General features: G+C 40.8%; 1 protein-coding gene across 1 annotated transcript in view; it reads right to left on the bottom strand.

Annotated features, from left to right (window-relative positions):
• Positions 1-18,111, bottom strand: part of LOC149274502 (SRC kinase signaling inhibitor 1-like) — a 58,176-nt gene that overhangs the window by 27,649 nt on the left and 12,416 nt on the right. Inside the window, exon 2 of the mRNA XM_089505433.1 lies at positions 16,000-16,116. Coding sequence (XP_089361559.1) covers positions 16,000-16,116 — 117 coding nt within the window. The remainder of the gene's footprint in view (positions 1-15,999; positions 16,117-18,111) is intronic.

Here is an 18,111-nt window from a genome sequence, read left to right as displayed (position 1 = left end):
CGTAATATTCCGATACACCTGGAACGCTTCACCCGTTGCATTATGGTTTGTGTTGGATCCATAAGCCAGTAATTCATTTCTGATAACCGACCATTAATTCGCTGTATTTTATGTCATGACCTGCTTTGATGATAATAATTTTTTTTATTGCACATAAAGATATTTTGTTGATTGTGTTTTCACAAGAAATAATACCTCGATTCACTATCGCGGTGGTAGAATATCACGGTTTGAATGATAAATTTTGGTGTGATGGAAGAGAATTAAATATAGGTTCGCTCTTTATATTAATATTGCGCCAGCATTTTGTTTATTTGATAAAATATTGGGTTTGAATATTTTACCTCCCAAATATCCCTAACAGAACTAAACCACCCTCCAGGAACCCAAGATGTAAGTTATTTCTATGGACGGACTTGCATTCTCGCTAATTACTTATTGCTTCTTTTGTGTTGTTACCGGTGGGGGGCCTGCTTCCATTCTATGGCGTTACACTGACTGCTAGAATGCTTTTTTCCATATAATGTGCATTTTAGATAAAGCTGGGGGGAGGGATGTATAGAATTATTGAGTTATGTACCCGTCCTGGACCCATGGAGGTAGGCTAAAGATCTATTCTCGATAAAGATCATTAGGAACTGATGTTTATTTGCTTATTTATTGTGCATTAATATTCAGATGGACTCTAAAATGGTTACTATTGGTTCCAACTGGTACTATAGTGTGAAATGCTGAAGCAGGACCACTCGGTGACCGGGTCCCTAGAAATGTTGGCGAGAAAACTAGAAAACACTTTGTTTCAGAAAGCATAGCTCGTGCCCCGGGCGTTATCATCCTTCCGCTGTCAGCTAAAACTGCATATTAATTGTAATCGGTACCACTTATGTTTAAATAATAACCCTGAGGAGCTCACGCCTCCGACAAGGCAACATCTTAATGACAAAGCCACAGCCTCTCTTATTGAGCAAGATATCCAAGGCCTCTCCTCTCATTAGTAACAAAGTCACGGCACGGAGATCAGGAGGGTAAATTAAAAAAAAAAAAAAAAAAAAAAAAAAAAAAAGCACCACGCAGGTCAGCTGAGGGGTAAATAAAATACCCTACTGTATTTCTTTGCCCTTGGCACCCCCTTTGAACTTGGCCATCTTTTTTTAAGAACAATGGAAGATCTAAACGTTAGTGGACTTGTGTCCTTGGCGACGGTCTTGTGAACGTACAAGCGCGTAACCAGCTAAGTCTGTAAACTTTACTAATGTCCAGAATGAAATTGTGGTGTAAGAATGATTCATGCGGTCACAATACAGACAGGTATGTTTTTTCCGATGATATACAAACTATTATCAATGACGGAAGGTGGCACGAGGTGGGGTCAAAAGCAGCTGAAGACCAAAAGATAACCCAACTCTTAATATTTTCAAAACAAAAAGCAAAGCCAAAGGTTCCCGCATTCAGATGATTATATGAAACGATCTGCAGACTGTGGGCTCCTCGAAGCGTCGCGTCCTCGCGTTTCTCGCTCGTCTCTCCAAAGTTCATAGATCAGGTTCCTTGTGGGCGACGTGTCGGGTATTTGCTGACAAGCAGCCCTGTCTCTGACAGATGAAGCTATTTGGTGCTGGCTGTCCCTGACCTCTTATGAACCATTAATCAGCTCCCCGTTAATGACTTTATAAAAGAGCAGATGAGCTGCTCGGGCAGTTTTGGGAGTAATGACATTCGCCGCGAAGCAAGTACCGGAAAACATAAGTGTTTTATGCTGTTTATCCGCCGCGTCAGGCCAATCCCTGCAATGGCGTTCATTGTAATTATCTAACATCAGAGAACACAAAAAAAGAGGAGGAAGGAGAAAACTGGTCGTTTACATATCCTCTCTGTACCAAAAAGATCGCACATCAGGAAAATGTACAGACAGAACGGACAGAATGCTTCTTATCTGCTGTCAAATTCTGTGTTTAGATTTATCTTACGTTCTAGATTCTCCTGCGACTAACACTTCCGACATGGTCAGCTGCAATTTTCTGTACACAAATACCATAATTGAGCAACGTTATTAGTGCAGCATTGTCGATGGAGCTGATGGAGCTGAAGCTGCGAGGGTAGTAGGTAAGCTTGACAGCCCGCCAGCAGAAGCGGTAGAGGTTAATACACTGGGATAGGCTTAAGGCTATCCTGAATCAAAGCCAAGACCAAGGGGTAAAAAAGGTTTTTTACCGCAGGAAATAAAATAGCGAGACTACATAGATTAATGATTCTTACCTGTGATCACATTGTATGTTTGTAGGTTGAGGAGCAACGGATATTCCTGTAGCAGCCCACAAAAGAGTCTTTGCACGTCTTTAAGACAGAGCATTTCCGGAGATCACTTCACATCTGTGTCTTTAATCTGAGTAAACCAACCAAGCCAAATGCTTTTGTAAGGAATGTTAGACTTGCAGGTTACCTTTTAGGGATCCCACAGGCATTTGAGACGACTCAAGCTTGCACTGACCCAATAACAACAAATAAAAAGTATCTGACCAGTATCTGGTAATATGCATAACCGGCAACTCTCCAGGTTTCACCCGAATCCTTTGGGTCATGGGAGTGGGGTCCTGACATGCCCCACTCCCTGCCTATGTCCCATTTAATGGTAACATTCCCTGACTAACAGCTCATGTGGGACTTCCAGGGGGTCTCGTGTTACTTTATTAATTATTATTATTATTTATTAATACTTTTATCACTACATGTCTTAGGTGCCAGAATACACCTCCGTATCTCAGACGGACAGCCGCATCATCCAGAGAATATCCACTCTGAGGCTGAAATTGATTATGTAAAAAAACCCAACAGAAGTGCTATCAAGCAGACGCGTCTTGTTAGTAAATCCCCCCATTGTCCTTACTATAAATGTCAAGCGCTTACCACTCAATTTTTGAATTAGATTTGTAATTAACGAGCAACGTACTTAAGGAAAGATGTTCGATTGATCCGTCCAGCATCTCACCTAGCACAAGTAACCAGCGGCACACCAGCCAAACAGCTGGCAGCGTATCGCCCGCCATAACCGTCTGCCAGTCTCACGCCAACGTTCAGCCTCTGGCTGCGTATGACCGGCCCCCGTGCTGGCACTACCAGCTGCCAGTCTCACGCTAGCAACAGAACCGTCAGCAACGACAGACAAAGCTGTATGTTTTAACAGCTCAAGCCTCCCTTTCTCCGAGCCACATTATCTCCCATTTTGCAAAGAAAAAAAGGATTGAAAAACGATTCAGGAAGCAAACCGATGGCAGATAAAATCCACTTCAGTCGCTCCATCCGTTGGGATTCATTATTCCCATTTCCTGACAGCATGAAAATATTTTGGTAAAAAAAAAATAAAAAAATCGTATTACTCAAAAAACAGAAGTCCTGCTTAAATATGTTTCAGAAAATCTGGTTCCAACAAAACCCCCCCAACAATGGAATAGACATTTTCTGCACAGCCAAATCTGGTGTTATTTTCAACTAATAAATAATATTCACCTTATGAATGATTTTAAAACACCTCTAAATGGAACCTTATGGAAAAGCGACTCCCCATAACCCGTAAGAAAACTAGAATAATGGGTTTATACATTATCATCCGCAAGATATACTCCCCATAATGCTCATGTGATTATATATTATATAGAAGAAAACACAATATATAAAACCTGCTTATAATTTTTATATATATAGTTTTTGGAATATATTAAAATATAATTATCACTGTTTCTTTTAACGAAAAGAAAATGTATAAAAAAAATATATAAAATTAACCTCAAAATACATAACAAGATGAGTAACTCACAGCCTCAATAACCTAACTTTCATTACTGTGAGTAATTATTAAATACATGTCCGTTTTATCTGTTATTTAGTCATCAATGTGACAATGTGAAATGATATAAAACCAATCTTTCTCCTTTTTCACTGTTTCTATTAAAATGTGCTGGATCAATTAGACAAAATATTAGGATTAGCGGAGTACCCTAGCATGCTAGCCAAAGAAGATTAATCAGACTTTTAGACATTGCGCAATAATTTTCAGCATATATTATAATAACATAGAAACCTTTAAAACTTATTTTGTCTCTATGGCAACAAGGCATATCAGTCAGTGTCAACTCCTTGTGTCACATGACTATAGCCTACAATATATCAGACCCAGTGAAAAATGTAGTACAAATTCACATCAAGGATCGTTGGACAAGGTCAAATAATTCAAATAAAAGTAGATGAAGAAAGAGGTAGAGTCATATAAGCATTCAAGATCTCACAAGTAGCTTCAGCTTCCAACGTGGAAATGATGATCTAATGGACTCCATTGTTTTATTACTATATTGACCCAAAAAACAACAAATAACTAAAATTTATGGGCACACACGCTATTTCTATTATATAAATATACAACACTCACAAGCAAAAGTCTACCTGCAGCATGCATACATGAAGTCATCGAGGCCAGATTAACCTATAGCGCTATTGCCCCAATTAAGACATCTGTCTGGTTTGGGGTTTATCCCCTACAGAAGGAGTTTACAGGAAAGTTTCTAAGAAGCTGTAGTTTCAACTCACTAGATGGATAATGGATTATAAGGGGCCAGCGAATACGCTGCATCAACTAGACAAAATATTCGTATTAGCAGAGAACTCCATCACGTTAACCAAAGAAGATGAATCATACATTTTTAGTCTCTTTCTTCAATGGTTTTCAGTATAGTAAAATAACATTGAAAACTTCAATAAGACTTATTCTGCCCCTATGGCCACGAGGCATGTCAGCCAATTAGTGTCCTATCTTTGTGTCACATGACTATAGGCTACAATTTATGAGACCCAGTGTGAAGTAAAAACTGACATAATTAAAGGGTTGTTCTTCGACAAGGGTCTGGACATTCAAATAAAAGTAGAGTGGGTAGAACAGCGCCTTTAAAGCTAAATTGCCACCTTTAAAAAAAAATAAAAAATAGATTACTCCCGTCTGCCAATAACGGGTTAACAAATAATTACGTTATATTTGCCAAAAAAGTATAGAAGAGACAAAAAGGCTAAGCCAATAAATTTCTGAAAGAATATATGCAATATTACATTCCTAGCAAAACAATAATCCAAAATACAAGTTTCTGGAGGTAAATTTAAAAAAAACTAATCTAAAAAGACGGTGGATCTACCTTCATACGTCCCACCGAGCCAAGATCCCCTTCTTCCAACTTAAGAACTTATTAATAAATCTCCTATTGGAAATCAGTAAAGTATTAGCAGGGAGCTGGGTCCCAATAGATGTATAAATTATATTCCAGAGTTCTTGTTTCTTTGGATGTTCATTTCCGTAAAAAAAAATGAGTTTTCCACTCTGTTTGGTACATATCTGACATTGATTAATCAATAACATTTCTGCTCCGCTGCATGTATTCGTTGAAATAAAGTTCCAATTTGCAGAGCAAACAGAATTTCAAACACAAAACTTGGCCGATGTATCTTTGGTGGCCTTAAAAAGGTCAGCATCAACGAGATGGCGGCTCCCACATACTGCACCGCTGAATCTACTTGTATATTATTATTATTATTTGTCGTTTTATATAGCACCATCATATTCCATGGCTCTGTACAATGGGATATGAGCTTTTTACTTTCAAACGCTTCGTTGTATTAAAAGATTCCACTCATGCTTGAAGGTTACGGCCCTCTACACTCTTACAGAGAGAAGACATTTATTAACAAGATGTATTTCAGATATATTTCTTATAATAAAAGCCTATGAACCGGATAACACAGGAACAGCGCTAATCGCTGGAAGACATCATACAGCCTTTAGAAAAAAAATGATTAATTTTAAACATTTAAAGATTTGTTACCAAAACTGGGACTTACACCCAGAAAACCACTTAACACCTACTTTGCACTCGGTAGGGCTTTTTACACGTTCCTTCCAGACACTTTCTTTGGTTTAGCATCTTGTACCTTTTTAGAACATTTCCATCGATTTAAACAACGCGTCTTATTTTGTGCAGCCAAGAGAGACAGAGGCCATTAACGCATGGAAATAAAACGTTACATTTCTACATTTAAGGCTGTTGTGCGGTCGGCTGTTGTGCGGGTCTCTATCACACCTTGGCGTAGTATTTAAATGAGCTTTCCTTCGAATTGGGAAGGTCTGATCGTCTTGGTGAATAGGGGCTGGAGCAGCCACCTCTCTGATTTCACTAATGTTATTGGTACATGGTGTTTCTGTACATGCGCCATCTGTCTCGAACATTCTAACCATCTTCCGTTCGTGTATTTCCGTTCAGGTATTCATCACCTGACAATGTATACATCCGGATGAAGTGTTTTGTTCAATACATTTACCCCTCATCTAGCTCTTCTATACACACACTAGTGATTGTGCACAGACATTTAGTTAATGCATGATTTTTTTTTTTCCTCCTCATTTTCAAGTTTTATTTCGGGTGGAAGCTATTAAAGGGCGGCCACAAGGTGCTGATCTCTACAAATGTGGGTAGATAATATCACTGAGATGAGGATAACATTCAGTTCACCTGCTTCATTTTTATCCCCGGTTTGTCTTACGTTGTCAACAATTTTAGGAATAAATTATGTGCTAAGCATGTAAACCTTAGTAAGATCTGCTTTTTTTTTTTTATTCCCTTTTTCTGAGGGTCTTACCATGTGACGCACAAACCTTAAAGACATTTTTCTTGGTGTCTATGGCAAGAGCCTTTTAGAGTTTGCTCTTTTGTCACATGACAATCACAGGAAATGTTGGGGCTTTCGCCTGGACGACAGTTTTAGTTACAAAAGCGTTAAATTCAGTAGAGAAGTAGGAACAGCCCCTTTAATCGCTCTTACATGATTACCATGGCTAGTGATTTCACTAATAAGGATGCGGATTAAGAACGCTGCTACCCCTGGGCAAAATCTTGGCCTTGTCCATGCTTTTCAAATAAATATTTCAATGAGTGTGAGTTCCCTGCGTCGAGTATGCGCGAATCAAGCTGGTTGTCTGCCACTTGGGCCGATACCAATCACAGTCATTTGCATCTTCTCTCTGGCAGGGCTCTCAAACCCTCCATCATCTGTTCTGGTACGATGAGACCAGGAATTCCACGTCTCCGTCCCACCGAACACGCCATGGTGAAGGGTACATCTCTTCCCAAAGCTCACCAAAGGGCAACCGACATATACTTCAAACGGCCCAGCTTCTGGGGGGGTTTCACACAGACCGTCATATAAAAACGGAGCAGAAGAGCTAATAAGCCAAGAACAGCTTGGTACACAAGCAAGGGATCTGTGCGCATGTATTGCAAATGAATGGTAACTTTGTCCGAAGAATTATTGCCTATAGATGCCATTTGATACGTGGTGAAATGCGTTACATCCTTACTGCTCGCCAGCTCCAGCGGTCTGCTTGGGGTCTAATAAGACCAACATAATTTCAATCCGAACGGGGCCAATAGTTATATTACTTACAACAAACCAAAAATCATTTGTTCACATTTATTGTATTCTCGTAGCTGCGGTATTCTGCGGGGTCCGGTGGACAGGCATGACGATGACGATGACGGTCAATACAGCGAGTGAATTTAACCATGCATGGGAAAGGTACATGGAGATCCTGAATCTAAGACCAACTACCAAATAAAAGCTTGAATTGTTTGCCGAGTAAAAAATAGGCAGTTCTTATCTATTGTCAATTTCTACGTTGCCAAGATACAACTAGTTTGCCATGATTTCTATTATAGAATTTAACTTAATATTGTTTCTGTTAATACCTATAACATTTCAGATACATTATTTGACCCACGGATTGAAACATTTTGATGAGAATGGTAACATTGACACTTACATGCGGTTTCTTTTATATATTTAAAATTTTATCAAGCAGATGGTGTTTACCTTTTTTATACAAATTTGAACAGATAACAGTATTATATAAACAATATCAAAAATGTACATATTCATACATACAGGCAGTCGCGTAACGACAGGGATCGCAGCTGTCGCAAATGTGACAGGTCCTATGCCGACCCCTGTGACCCCGCGTTCCTGCCTCTCCATACCGGGGAGAAAGGGCCCTTCTTACCAGGTCAGGAGGGCCCTTTTGAAACTATTTTGATCCAGGATGAGGAGACGAAAGTATAGGGGTCATGTTACATCACGTGTCGCTGAGAAGAAAGCTGCAGTAGCGGTGAGAGGTGAGGGAGGTGGGCGCAGGAGGGAGGAGGTATGTATGTATGTATGTGAGATGTGTAATTGTGTTTGTGCATGAATGTGTGTGCATGCGCACATGAATGTGCAATTGTGTGTGTGAGCATGAATGTGTAGGAGGGATTAGATGTAGTGTGTACATGTGTGTTATTAAGTATGAGTGTGTAATTTGTGTGCATTTAGATATGTGTGCCTTTGTATGTTGGAGGGGGGGGCAAGAGGCAAAAAATACGGAAGACTCACAGACTTTCTGGGAGAGATGAGATGTCTGAGATATATATATATATACACACACACACACACACACACACATAACCTTATCTATCATATAACCCTAGCTTGTGCAGCCTGCTGTAGAATTTCTCACCAGTACAAAGATGTCTTTTGGGTTCCAAGATGGCTGAACAGTTCATTTATCAAAATGTTTTTGTAATATGCTGTAGTCTCTGCCAGAGGATCTCTTATCCCGGAATGATTCAGGAATAGATATTCGCTGAGAAGGTTCGTTGTGCCCATTTTATAAAATCGCAGAAGTCAAATGACTCAGTAGAACGGAGTGTGTAAAGTGTGCGAGTGGGACTATTAATCATGCGGGGGTTTCACAGATCAGAGTCACCTGACTGTACAAAGCACAATTAGTTAATTACCAAGAGCCCCAAATACACAGATTAAACGCAGGGAGTTATGCCGTTTAGTGGGACACCTTATGAGAACCATAAATAGAAGGAAGGAAGAGAACTTGGTTCCTTTACCTGCCCTCTTCTACTGCCTTCCTTTGACAGGCAGGGGATTTAGAGGGCCTGCTAGTCATTCTCCAAGCGAATAGAGAGGGGGGAGCAGAGATGGAGCCACAGATGAACAGTGGCGCTGTCAGAGCACTAGGGCCAGCATGAGTGAGGAGCGAGGGCCCGTGCCCACACGCTTATCCTAACAAAACTGTTCTGACGGAAATTAGTGACAGTACATTGAACGTTATAAGGTCACTGGCGCTGGAGATGAGAAAGACCGCTTGTTAAGTCGGTTACCTATTGAATCAGAAGACTTTCGAATTTCAGTAAACTTAACAGAGTGCATGAGAAGAAACAATGCTTCTCCAACCCACACCATCCTAGATCATTATCCTTCTCAAGCTTCTTACGCAACGCCGACAACAGCTAAAAGCTTACCAGCCAACTTTTGTGTTTACTTAATGTCACCAGGAGCTCCCAACACACAGGAACGCCGCTCTCCCCGACACCTCCCCAAACGTGACCTTTCCAACCATCCTCTACTGCTCCGAATCGAAGTAGATGGGGCTACAACATTATTCTAACCCAGCACATTGATTGGCATTTACTAAACATGCTTTAACCACAAGAATGTCAGATTATTACAGATTATTGAGTACCTCTAGAAAATGGGCATCGAAGGCTCTCCAAAATAAGATACTATTTCTGAAAACTTTTTAAAATCATACCTAGCGTTGATTCTTTTTATACGGAGGCGCATGCTGCTGCTTTCTGACAAACGACAAATTAGACTGAGAGGATCCGTAAACTAAATGCCATCTGTCTGCTGTTGGAGTAAAAACTCACAAGTGAGAATTCTGAAAAGATGGATCCTTACCATTCTTATACGGGCATATGTATCAAACCACCGCTCAGACAATGAGGTCTCTGATTAACCCATTACCTACTGCTCACTATCGCGTCCATATTCACTATATGTCAACTATGGACCCCAGGGATCGCTGGACAAAAACTCCCACAAATGTTTCTCATGGTATTGTAAATTTGGCAAAGAGTTATGGTAATAGTAGCTAATCAAAAACTCTATATGACCACCCCACCCCCGTGCAACAGCCCCCCGCCCCGAAATGTCCACCCAAAAGCAGAGATGACCTCAAAATCTGACTATACAATATATGTGTTACTTGTGGTACATAACTTGTGCAACATTGACAACAAACAGGTTTTCATAGTGCAACTGAATACAATTCAGCGCTGTAATAAGAGAAGGTGAATTCAGCCAACTTGCTTTTTACTAAAACCCGTAACGTGTCCACATACAGACAGGACACACAGAACACACACACGGTGAGAGAAGCACATGCAACACGCAGAGCGTGGGAGCAGGAGATATACTGACCTTAAAGCTCCAGTAGTTTGGTTGCTAACAAAAACAGCAAAAAGAAAAGACACCATTAAGATCTGTTGATTTGGACTTAAAAATATACTAATTACACCCCTGTGACTGTGGTTGTCTGTTGTCCCCAACACACATTCTATGGGACAAGTCTCCTATCGCACTCCTAGACCCTCAAAGTATGGCCGTCCCCTATGTCACTAGATGACAAGTAGCAAAGACTTTCACTGAACTACTATAATGCACTTGCTAAAGGCATTTGAAGTAAAACATAATGCTTTCCGGTAAGAACACAATCTTACAACGCGTCAGTAACTATACTGCATATATTCACTGGATTCCGGTCCATAGAACGGTGCTACTTCTATAGCAACCATTGGTATTTTCCAGCTGATTGAACCATTTCATTTATTGTTACAGTAATCAAACTCATTTTGTTCCTGAATCTCTTTAAAACATAACCCTAAATTGTATTATTTGTTAATTATATTGTTAATATTTAGGGGTACAACGCCAACAAACGAATAGTATAAAACGTTGTTATGGTATATTGTTATAGTATATTGAAGGCTTTGTTCAATACGATGTTTATTCAGGACAAGCCATTGCGGGTTCAAGACCAACGTTGGGAGAGAGGAATGCAGGACACAATCGAACCGACTAAAAGTATTTCCTAGGTCCCATCGCTGGCTCCATGCGCGTATCTAGGCGCAGTGTTTGGGAGATCTTTGTGTCCGGAGGGCGAGTACAGCTGGCTCATGTGCAGGGCTTACCAGCAAAACCAGTTTCTGCCCAGTTTTCCTCCTTCTCTAACTGATATTCTAAAAGCATTGTGCAACCACGTTTTAAATTTACTGACAGCTTAAACACTTTAAAAGGCAATATGCATAAACATGACCATAAGAAATATTTTGGGGTCCCCAGCCACTGTTTGTTCCCTACATCCTATATTATGTCATATGTAAGAGTACTAGGTATTTACCACTGCGAGCAACGAGCCATTGTACTGTTACAATAGGAGATGCAGTGTTCTATGGAAAAGCAGAGAAATCTGTGCCTGTAAAAATGTTTTGGACCACTACCTATCTTGGGTCACATGTATTTCCTTGTGAATAAGACGAGAGCCCGGTTTGGTTCTTCCTATGTTGCCTACACGGAATGCTGGGCCTGCATGTGTGCGTGACGGTTGGAATAGGCCCATCATACAATGGTCCATCCTTACACGATGCACTGGGCATCGATCATACAAACATAACTATATAGTAAATACGGTTCATACATACAGGCTGTGCCAAAACAAATATTGTGAACACTCCAGCAAATCTCAACAGACACCAGCTAGAAAATCAGAGGTTATTCTCAGATACATAGCACCCAAGTGTTCATCGTTGCGAGAGATGATCCCTCTTCGGAGCTCTGTCCCCCTTTTCCTACCCCGTTATCTCGCTTTTGCTGACAGGGGCATGAATTCTACCCATTTGAGAAGGATGGCCCATGGCGGCCTGGTCTGCTATGGGAAGTGGAAGTTAAGTGAGTGTCTGTTTATAACCAGTTTCTATGGGCCAAAAGGCGCGCTTGCGCGCGTGCGTGCGCGCGTGTGTGTGTGTGTGTGTGTGTTTTCTACAACACAATAGATCAAACTGTAAGATTAAAATAGCCTATTCATATTCATGTATTTACCCAATTTCAGAACTGTCAATTTCATGTAATACAATACTTTCAGAAATTAGAATAATTATTTTGGATAAAAAAAGAAGACTTCTCCATGTGCCTGGTTATGATTTTTTCACAAATGTCGGCATATTCATTCATACACGATCCCCTCGCTTCTCTCCATATCAGAGCCCCTGAGGCTTCACGTTATACGTGTGGGCACTTTGTAACAAATTCAGTAACCATTACCATGTATGTGCTAGGTGTCAGTATATCATTGGCTCATTTTTCTGCTACACGGATACCTTCTGTTTATTAGATCCATAATATCAGCACACAAGCGAGTTCCATATTCAGCAGACCTGCGACACACAGCATGAAATTGCGAAGTTCTGTAACACATAGCATGCTGGGGACCCACATTATTCTGACTTCAATATATTAACAAGGAAGAATAAAAAAATACAAATCAAGTAAAGTCTATTACCCCCCAATAAACTCAGCATCTGAAGAGATGGCAGGCCAATAATAAAACAGTTGTTTTCTCCTTTAATCCATTTGAAGTCATAATATCTGGCCAAATGTATTCGATATTTTTTGTAAAACAAAGTAATCATTACTTTGGCAGTTGAGTCACTTTCCATCAATCCGGTCGTGAAAATCTTACATAGCAATCGTCACCCCAGGTAAGCAGAGGTCCCAGGTCCTGCCTGTTCTAGTGGAACCATTCGTGGAGTAGAAGGTCCATCAGCAGAATGTATGTTGCATGTATGAGTTTAAACACACATATGTATTGTGAGCCGAAGTACAGGGCTGGGCGTTAGATTCTGCTAATGGCTGTGGCCTCAAACTACTTTCTTTGTTGATCTCCCAGTTACAGAATAGTTCCTGCTTTGAAACTTTTTTTCTAACCCAGTATACAAGAACGCAACTCTGTTGTCTGGACTCGCCCCATGCCCAGGTTTGTTTTCAACTGGATTTTCCAGTATTTGGCCACACTGGACACATACATTTAAATTGGTTTTTTCTTTGGCTTAAAACAATATTTATGTACAAGTGTCACTATCTAACGTATACAATAAACAGGTAAGTGGCAACCAGACCTGTGTGTAAGAAGTTACCTGTACAGGTTACCGCCACCAGCCCGTCTGTCACGTAGATATATACACAGCCATGTTTTGGAAACATTTGATTTGTACATATTATCAACACCATACCTGTTTTACCTCGAAACACTGAACCAACTCATTTCAAGTATATCTGAGATCCACATCATTACATGGATTTGGAGTGAATTCAGATAATATGTTTTTTGGGGGGTTATTTTCTAGACCTAATGTGCTAAAGAGAAAAATAACTATTTCAGTGTTTACTACAGCAGTGGTTAATGTGGGGTTGCCATAGTATGGACCGCTTTTCATACCACATACTGGGAACGATGTCGATGGGTTGAAGAGACCAGAATGTGAAAAATGGGACTAAGCGTATATATACAATATAATATAAAATGTATATCATAGGAGGAAGTAAAACGCAATTGGGTGCTTTGTATAAATTGTAATTCTGGTGCCACAGGTGGTGTAATCGCCATAACAACCAGCAGAATGTTAATGTTGATCACTCCTCTTTTGCTCAAGAACTGCTCTTTCTGCATAAACTCCATTACTGGTAACGGGTATTTGCACAGTGGTCATGTTTAATGAAGAAAGTCATTGACATTCACATATATTAACAGCAGAACGCTCTCTCTTATGTCATGTTACAGACTACACTTGCTGGAACATAGGCTTAATTGGCCCTGCATAATGCATTGTTAATGTGGGGAAATGAATATATATATTATATATATCCTTCAAGTATTCACGAAACAGTAAAGGGTATGGGAACAGTTAATTATAATCGGGGCTGGTACATCGTCCAGTTTCACACTTGAAATTCATTTTAAACACTACCCAGCAGCTGTTCTATTAAATGTTAAAATGTCATCTATGACTGCCAGATGTCAGGAGCCACACAAACCCAAACGGACCCTAGCGGCTACAGACAACTATACTGTTCTGCCACATGCACGCTTTATTAAGCTATGGAGAACATTATATATATATATATACATACACACACACACACACACACACCGGTATACCAACCTTACCAATTTAACCATGCATTATGCAGGGCCATCTTTGGACCTTTCTGCAGGTGAAACGTGCAGTGAGCGGCCATTAATGTATAGTGAAGGCAAATTAGCCATCTCACTGTACCTCTAATTTGTGGCTAAGTAAATAAAACCCACTATGCTCTGAGAGGTAGACACACATACATTTAAAGAGTGTTCACCATCAGATAAATTAGTTCTTTCTTCCTTGTTTGGACCAAGTTTGGGGTTGATTGTGTTTTTAAAAGTAAGCTAATCGCACCGGCTACTCTTAAATGCCTTGCTTGGGTGCAGATGCTCCCAGAAATCTGGGCAATGAAGGCAGGTGTTTTGTGAATTAAGGAGCCAGGTGTCCCTTAAAGGGTTAAATTATTGGGGCCACTGGTCTAAGCGATACTCGACATCGGCAGCCAAGTACTACTATTTTATAGGGATAAAAGGTCTCTAATGTGGGTTGCAGCCTTATGGCGTCTGGCCTGGTAAACAGAGCGGGGGAAATGTCTAATTCCTCATATCGATCGGTCTCTGCGTGTGGGTTTATCTCGCGCATGCAGCCGCTGACTCGTTTTGCAGATGCTTCTCCTTCTCCCACTTGTTGCGTTCATTGCAAAAACACCGATATCTTCAAGAAACAAATTAAGCTGAGAGGAGCGGGGAAGGGATGAGTCTAAAAACATTAACAATTAATCTCAGGGGTCACCCGTACGCTGGCTCTATCTGATGGCCCCTTCATCTTGGGGCATATAACAAATTTATCATACAGACTACCGAGTATTTTAAAGGTCTTCAGAACACGTCTCCCGTCATTGTGTACCCAGGGAAAAGGGGAAATCTGGTCAGCCGTAGGTTGGTTTTAGCCCATTTAGAATCATCTGGTCAGGTGGCAACTGTGTTAAACGTTACAATTCAGGGGGGCAGAAGACGGCTTCGCCTGGTGACTGCTATAAAGAAGGAAGCATGAAGGGCAGCAGATACACTCGCAATATACATATTCTATAGGGTTCCTCCGTTAAAGGGGTCTTCTCACCATCCTACTTAGAGTGGACCAGTCACCTTCTCAACACACTTACACCGGATTTCTTTGTGTGAAGAGAAAAGGGATTAAAAATACTAATGTCTCCAAATCTATTACAGAATTACAATTTGTGTTATTTCTGAAGGAAAATAGACTGTTATATAAAAAGAACAGATAGCCTCCTTCACTGTCGCTAACCAAAGACTACCAATAGATCTGCCGAGTTGAGTCCTCATTGACGCTATAGATGGACTCCGGAGATCTCAAATCAGCAGTCATGGATGAGTTCAAAGTCATTTTATTTGCCATCTCTCTTAATCATTGCCTCTTAATGAAGCGCAAGCTAAATATGTAGCAAATGATGAAATACTGCGAGAGGAAACCGACAGACATACTATGGATATCTGGCATGCAAACTGAATTTGTGCTGCCAACATGAATGTGACTATCATGTACTAGCACCGATTAATTAAATGTAATGAAATACGTATATTGTGTAAGTATAGAGGTGACAGTTTCCATACACACTGGGAGGAAGCAGATTTCCCACCATGGAGCACCTACACCATTACAGAGTTTACATACAAGCACTATAACTAAGCTGTCTGATTCCACACGTACTGGACAGTCGAAATGCATCTAGAAACAACTATGATGGTGATATATTACATAATCAGCAGTAATATACTCAATACAGGCCGGAAATGACACGTTAACATGATGTCTTGGGCTTATAACCCCAAGCCTATGGTGTTTCCAGTATTTTCATCTACGCCAACTGGGAACCATACACAGAACCTGCGCCAGAGTAGGGCAGAGGGGAGACAAATGGGGGGCTTACCGATGATGGGTTATCTAGGCACACAGGAACGGAATTCTCCTGTGTCTCCCTATATATCAAGGTATCCGAGTTGCCTGTAGTCCCTGAAAGCAGGATCGGAGAACTTCCTTGAAACAACTGAGGAAAAAAGGGAGACAGAGTAAGGAGAAAAGAACTGATAGAATTCACAAAAACAAACAGTCACAGAGTAAAATCTCCAAGTACATACAGCTTTCGCTAAGAGCGGAGGGAGCTACAACCCAACAACTGCTGACTGATCACACGGCGCTCTTAAAACAGGTGCACGGCACCGTCAACAACGTTACAGGACATTCTTATTGCGATACACAGAACAAACAGAGATTATCGGCTGATCAGGTCGGTGGTGGTTTTGCAAGGAGGGAGAAGGCATAACTTGATGCCAGGACCACAATGTAAACGAACCGAATAACTTATCACAGTAATGACTTCCAGTCCACGAGAAGATAAAGTCATCCAGCGGGTGCCCGCGAGGCGGCGGTTAGCTGTGCCATTCTTCATTCGGAGGATGGTTTAGGCATCCCGGCTTAAACATCTTGTCTCCTGTTAGAGCTGAGAGTTGTACTGGCTCAGGGTGAGGGGGACCTGTGGACGCCAGCGGATACCGGTCTGTAAACGTTGTCCAGCCCAGCTTTTATACCATCGCACCGGTACAACGAAATCTCACCGCGCCAAATTCCACGAGGCTGGATTTTCACAGCAGGCATCGCTGTTCTGTAAGAGTCCCAACGCCTGCAAACCCCATTAAACCATTATTAAGTCTATAATCGCATGATTGCCATTTCTGGGGAAAGATTTCTAACTTTAATACTTAAAGCTTGAAGAATGCTTATATCACCATAGCAACCAATTTGCAGGTTCATATCGTAGGTAGCCATATCGACAAGTTCACTTCTCAAATATTTGCAAAAATAATTTTGTATACATAATATTCTATATATGATCTACGTATACCACAATGCCACTAGATTGTTAGCTCTTAAACAATGTGTTACTTTTAATAGAAGCTTGATTGTTATGCAATTTAATTGTAAGCACTTGGCTGGAGACCCCCTGATTTGCAGGGTCCATATCACAAGCTCAACCCATTTAAGATTTTGGATTGCAAGCTCTTTGGTCCTTCATGTGAGCTTCATTTCTTTGCACGGTGTCTCCACATCCTATATTTTCACTACTTATTATTTACCCCGAAGTATAATTTTACAAAGAATAATCTCCGCATTCGCTTGCTGCTATATAAATACAATTATATATTCATAACCGATTAAAATCCTAAAAACATTAAAAAGTCTTAAATTGCTAGTGTATTAATTATCCCTCAGACTGTTTGATGCCGGCAGCCTTCTCCCTGCTGGAGGACGTGGCACAAATCTTCGTCTCTTGTGTCCAACCGTCACCTCCACTTTGTCAAAATGTTGTCAGCCTGCCAGCTCTTCCCACCGGACTGTGATCCTCCACCGTCGGCATTTGGTTTGATCCACAAGAAATTCTGCTACTCGATGGCCTGCAAGTCATGTGATAACCTTCACAATAAAAGAGAGCTTGTGATTATGCCACCTACTGCTGACTACAATTCCCATTATCCGTATCCAACGACAGCAGCACGGAGGAAGATGTAGGAGCAGCAGTCACCGTGCTGTGGGTTGGCGAGGCCTGAACAAAAAGCTTTTCTCTGCTATGAGCGCAGAAGCTCTCTCTTGCTGAGACCGGCTGTTATCGTCAGCGGTACGGTACATCTTGCGCTCAGTGTGATGCAGTCACATTCAGCCACAACAATGTCAAGCGTTTCAATGTAACAAGCTTTGTGGTCAAAATAAAAAACATTATACGATTATAGATTATAGGTGTTTGAGAAAGGTAGTTGGTGCGGGGACATACACTGGGCTACACTGAAATAGTATCCTATAACAAAGTTGTTGTTTTTCAGATCACCTTAAATGCACCCTAAACAATGATGTCACATACAACATGGCTCACATAAAGGTTATAAGAATGTTCTGCCACTGAAAAGGTTACAAGCCATAGTATAATTATTCCATCAGTACTGCGCATGGCACAATATACCCGGAATATATCCATAGCAAATAGCAAAAA

This window comes from Sceloporus occidentalis, unplaced genomic scaffold (assembly GCF_023333645.1).
Source record: "Sceloporus occidentalis isolate IW3139 unplaced genomic scaffold, rSceOcc1.0.p SCAF_328, whole genome shotgun sequence".
Classification (NCBI taxonomy): Eukaryota; Metazoa; Chordata; class Lepidosauria; order Squamata; family Phrynosomatidae; genus Sceloporus; species Sceloporus occidentalis.
Note: the sequence above shows the minus strand (reverse complement) of the source record. Positions and strands in the feature narration are given on the sequence as shown.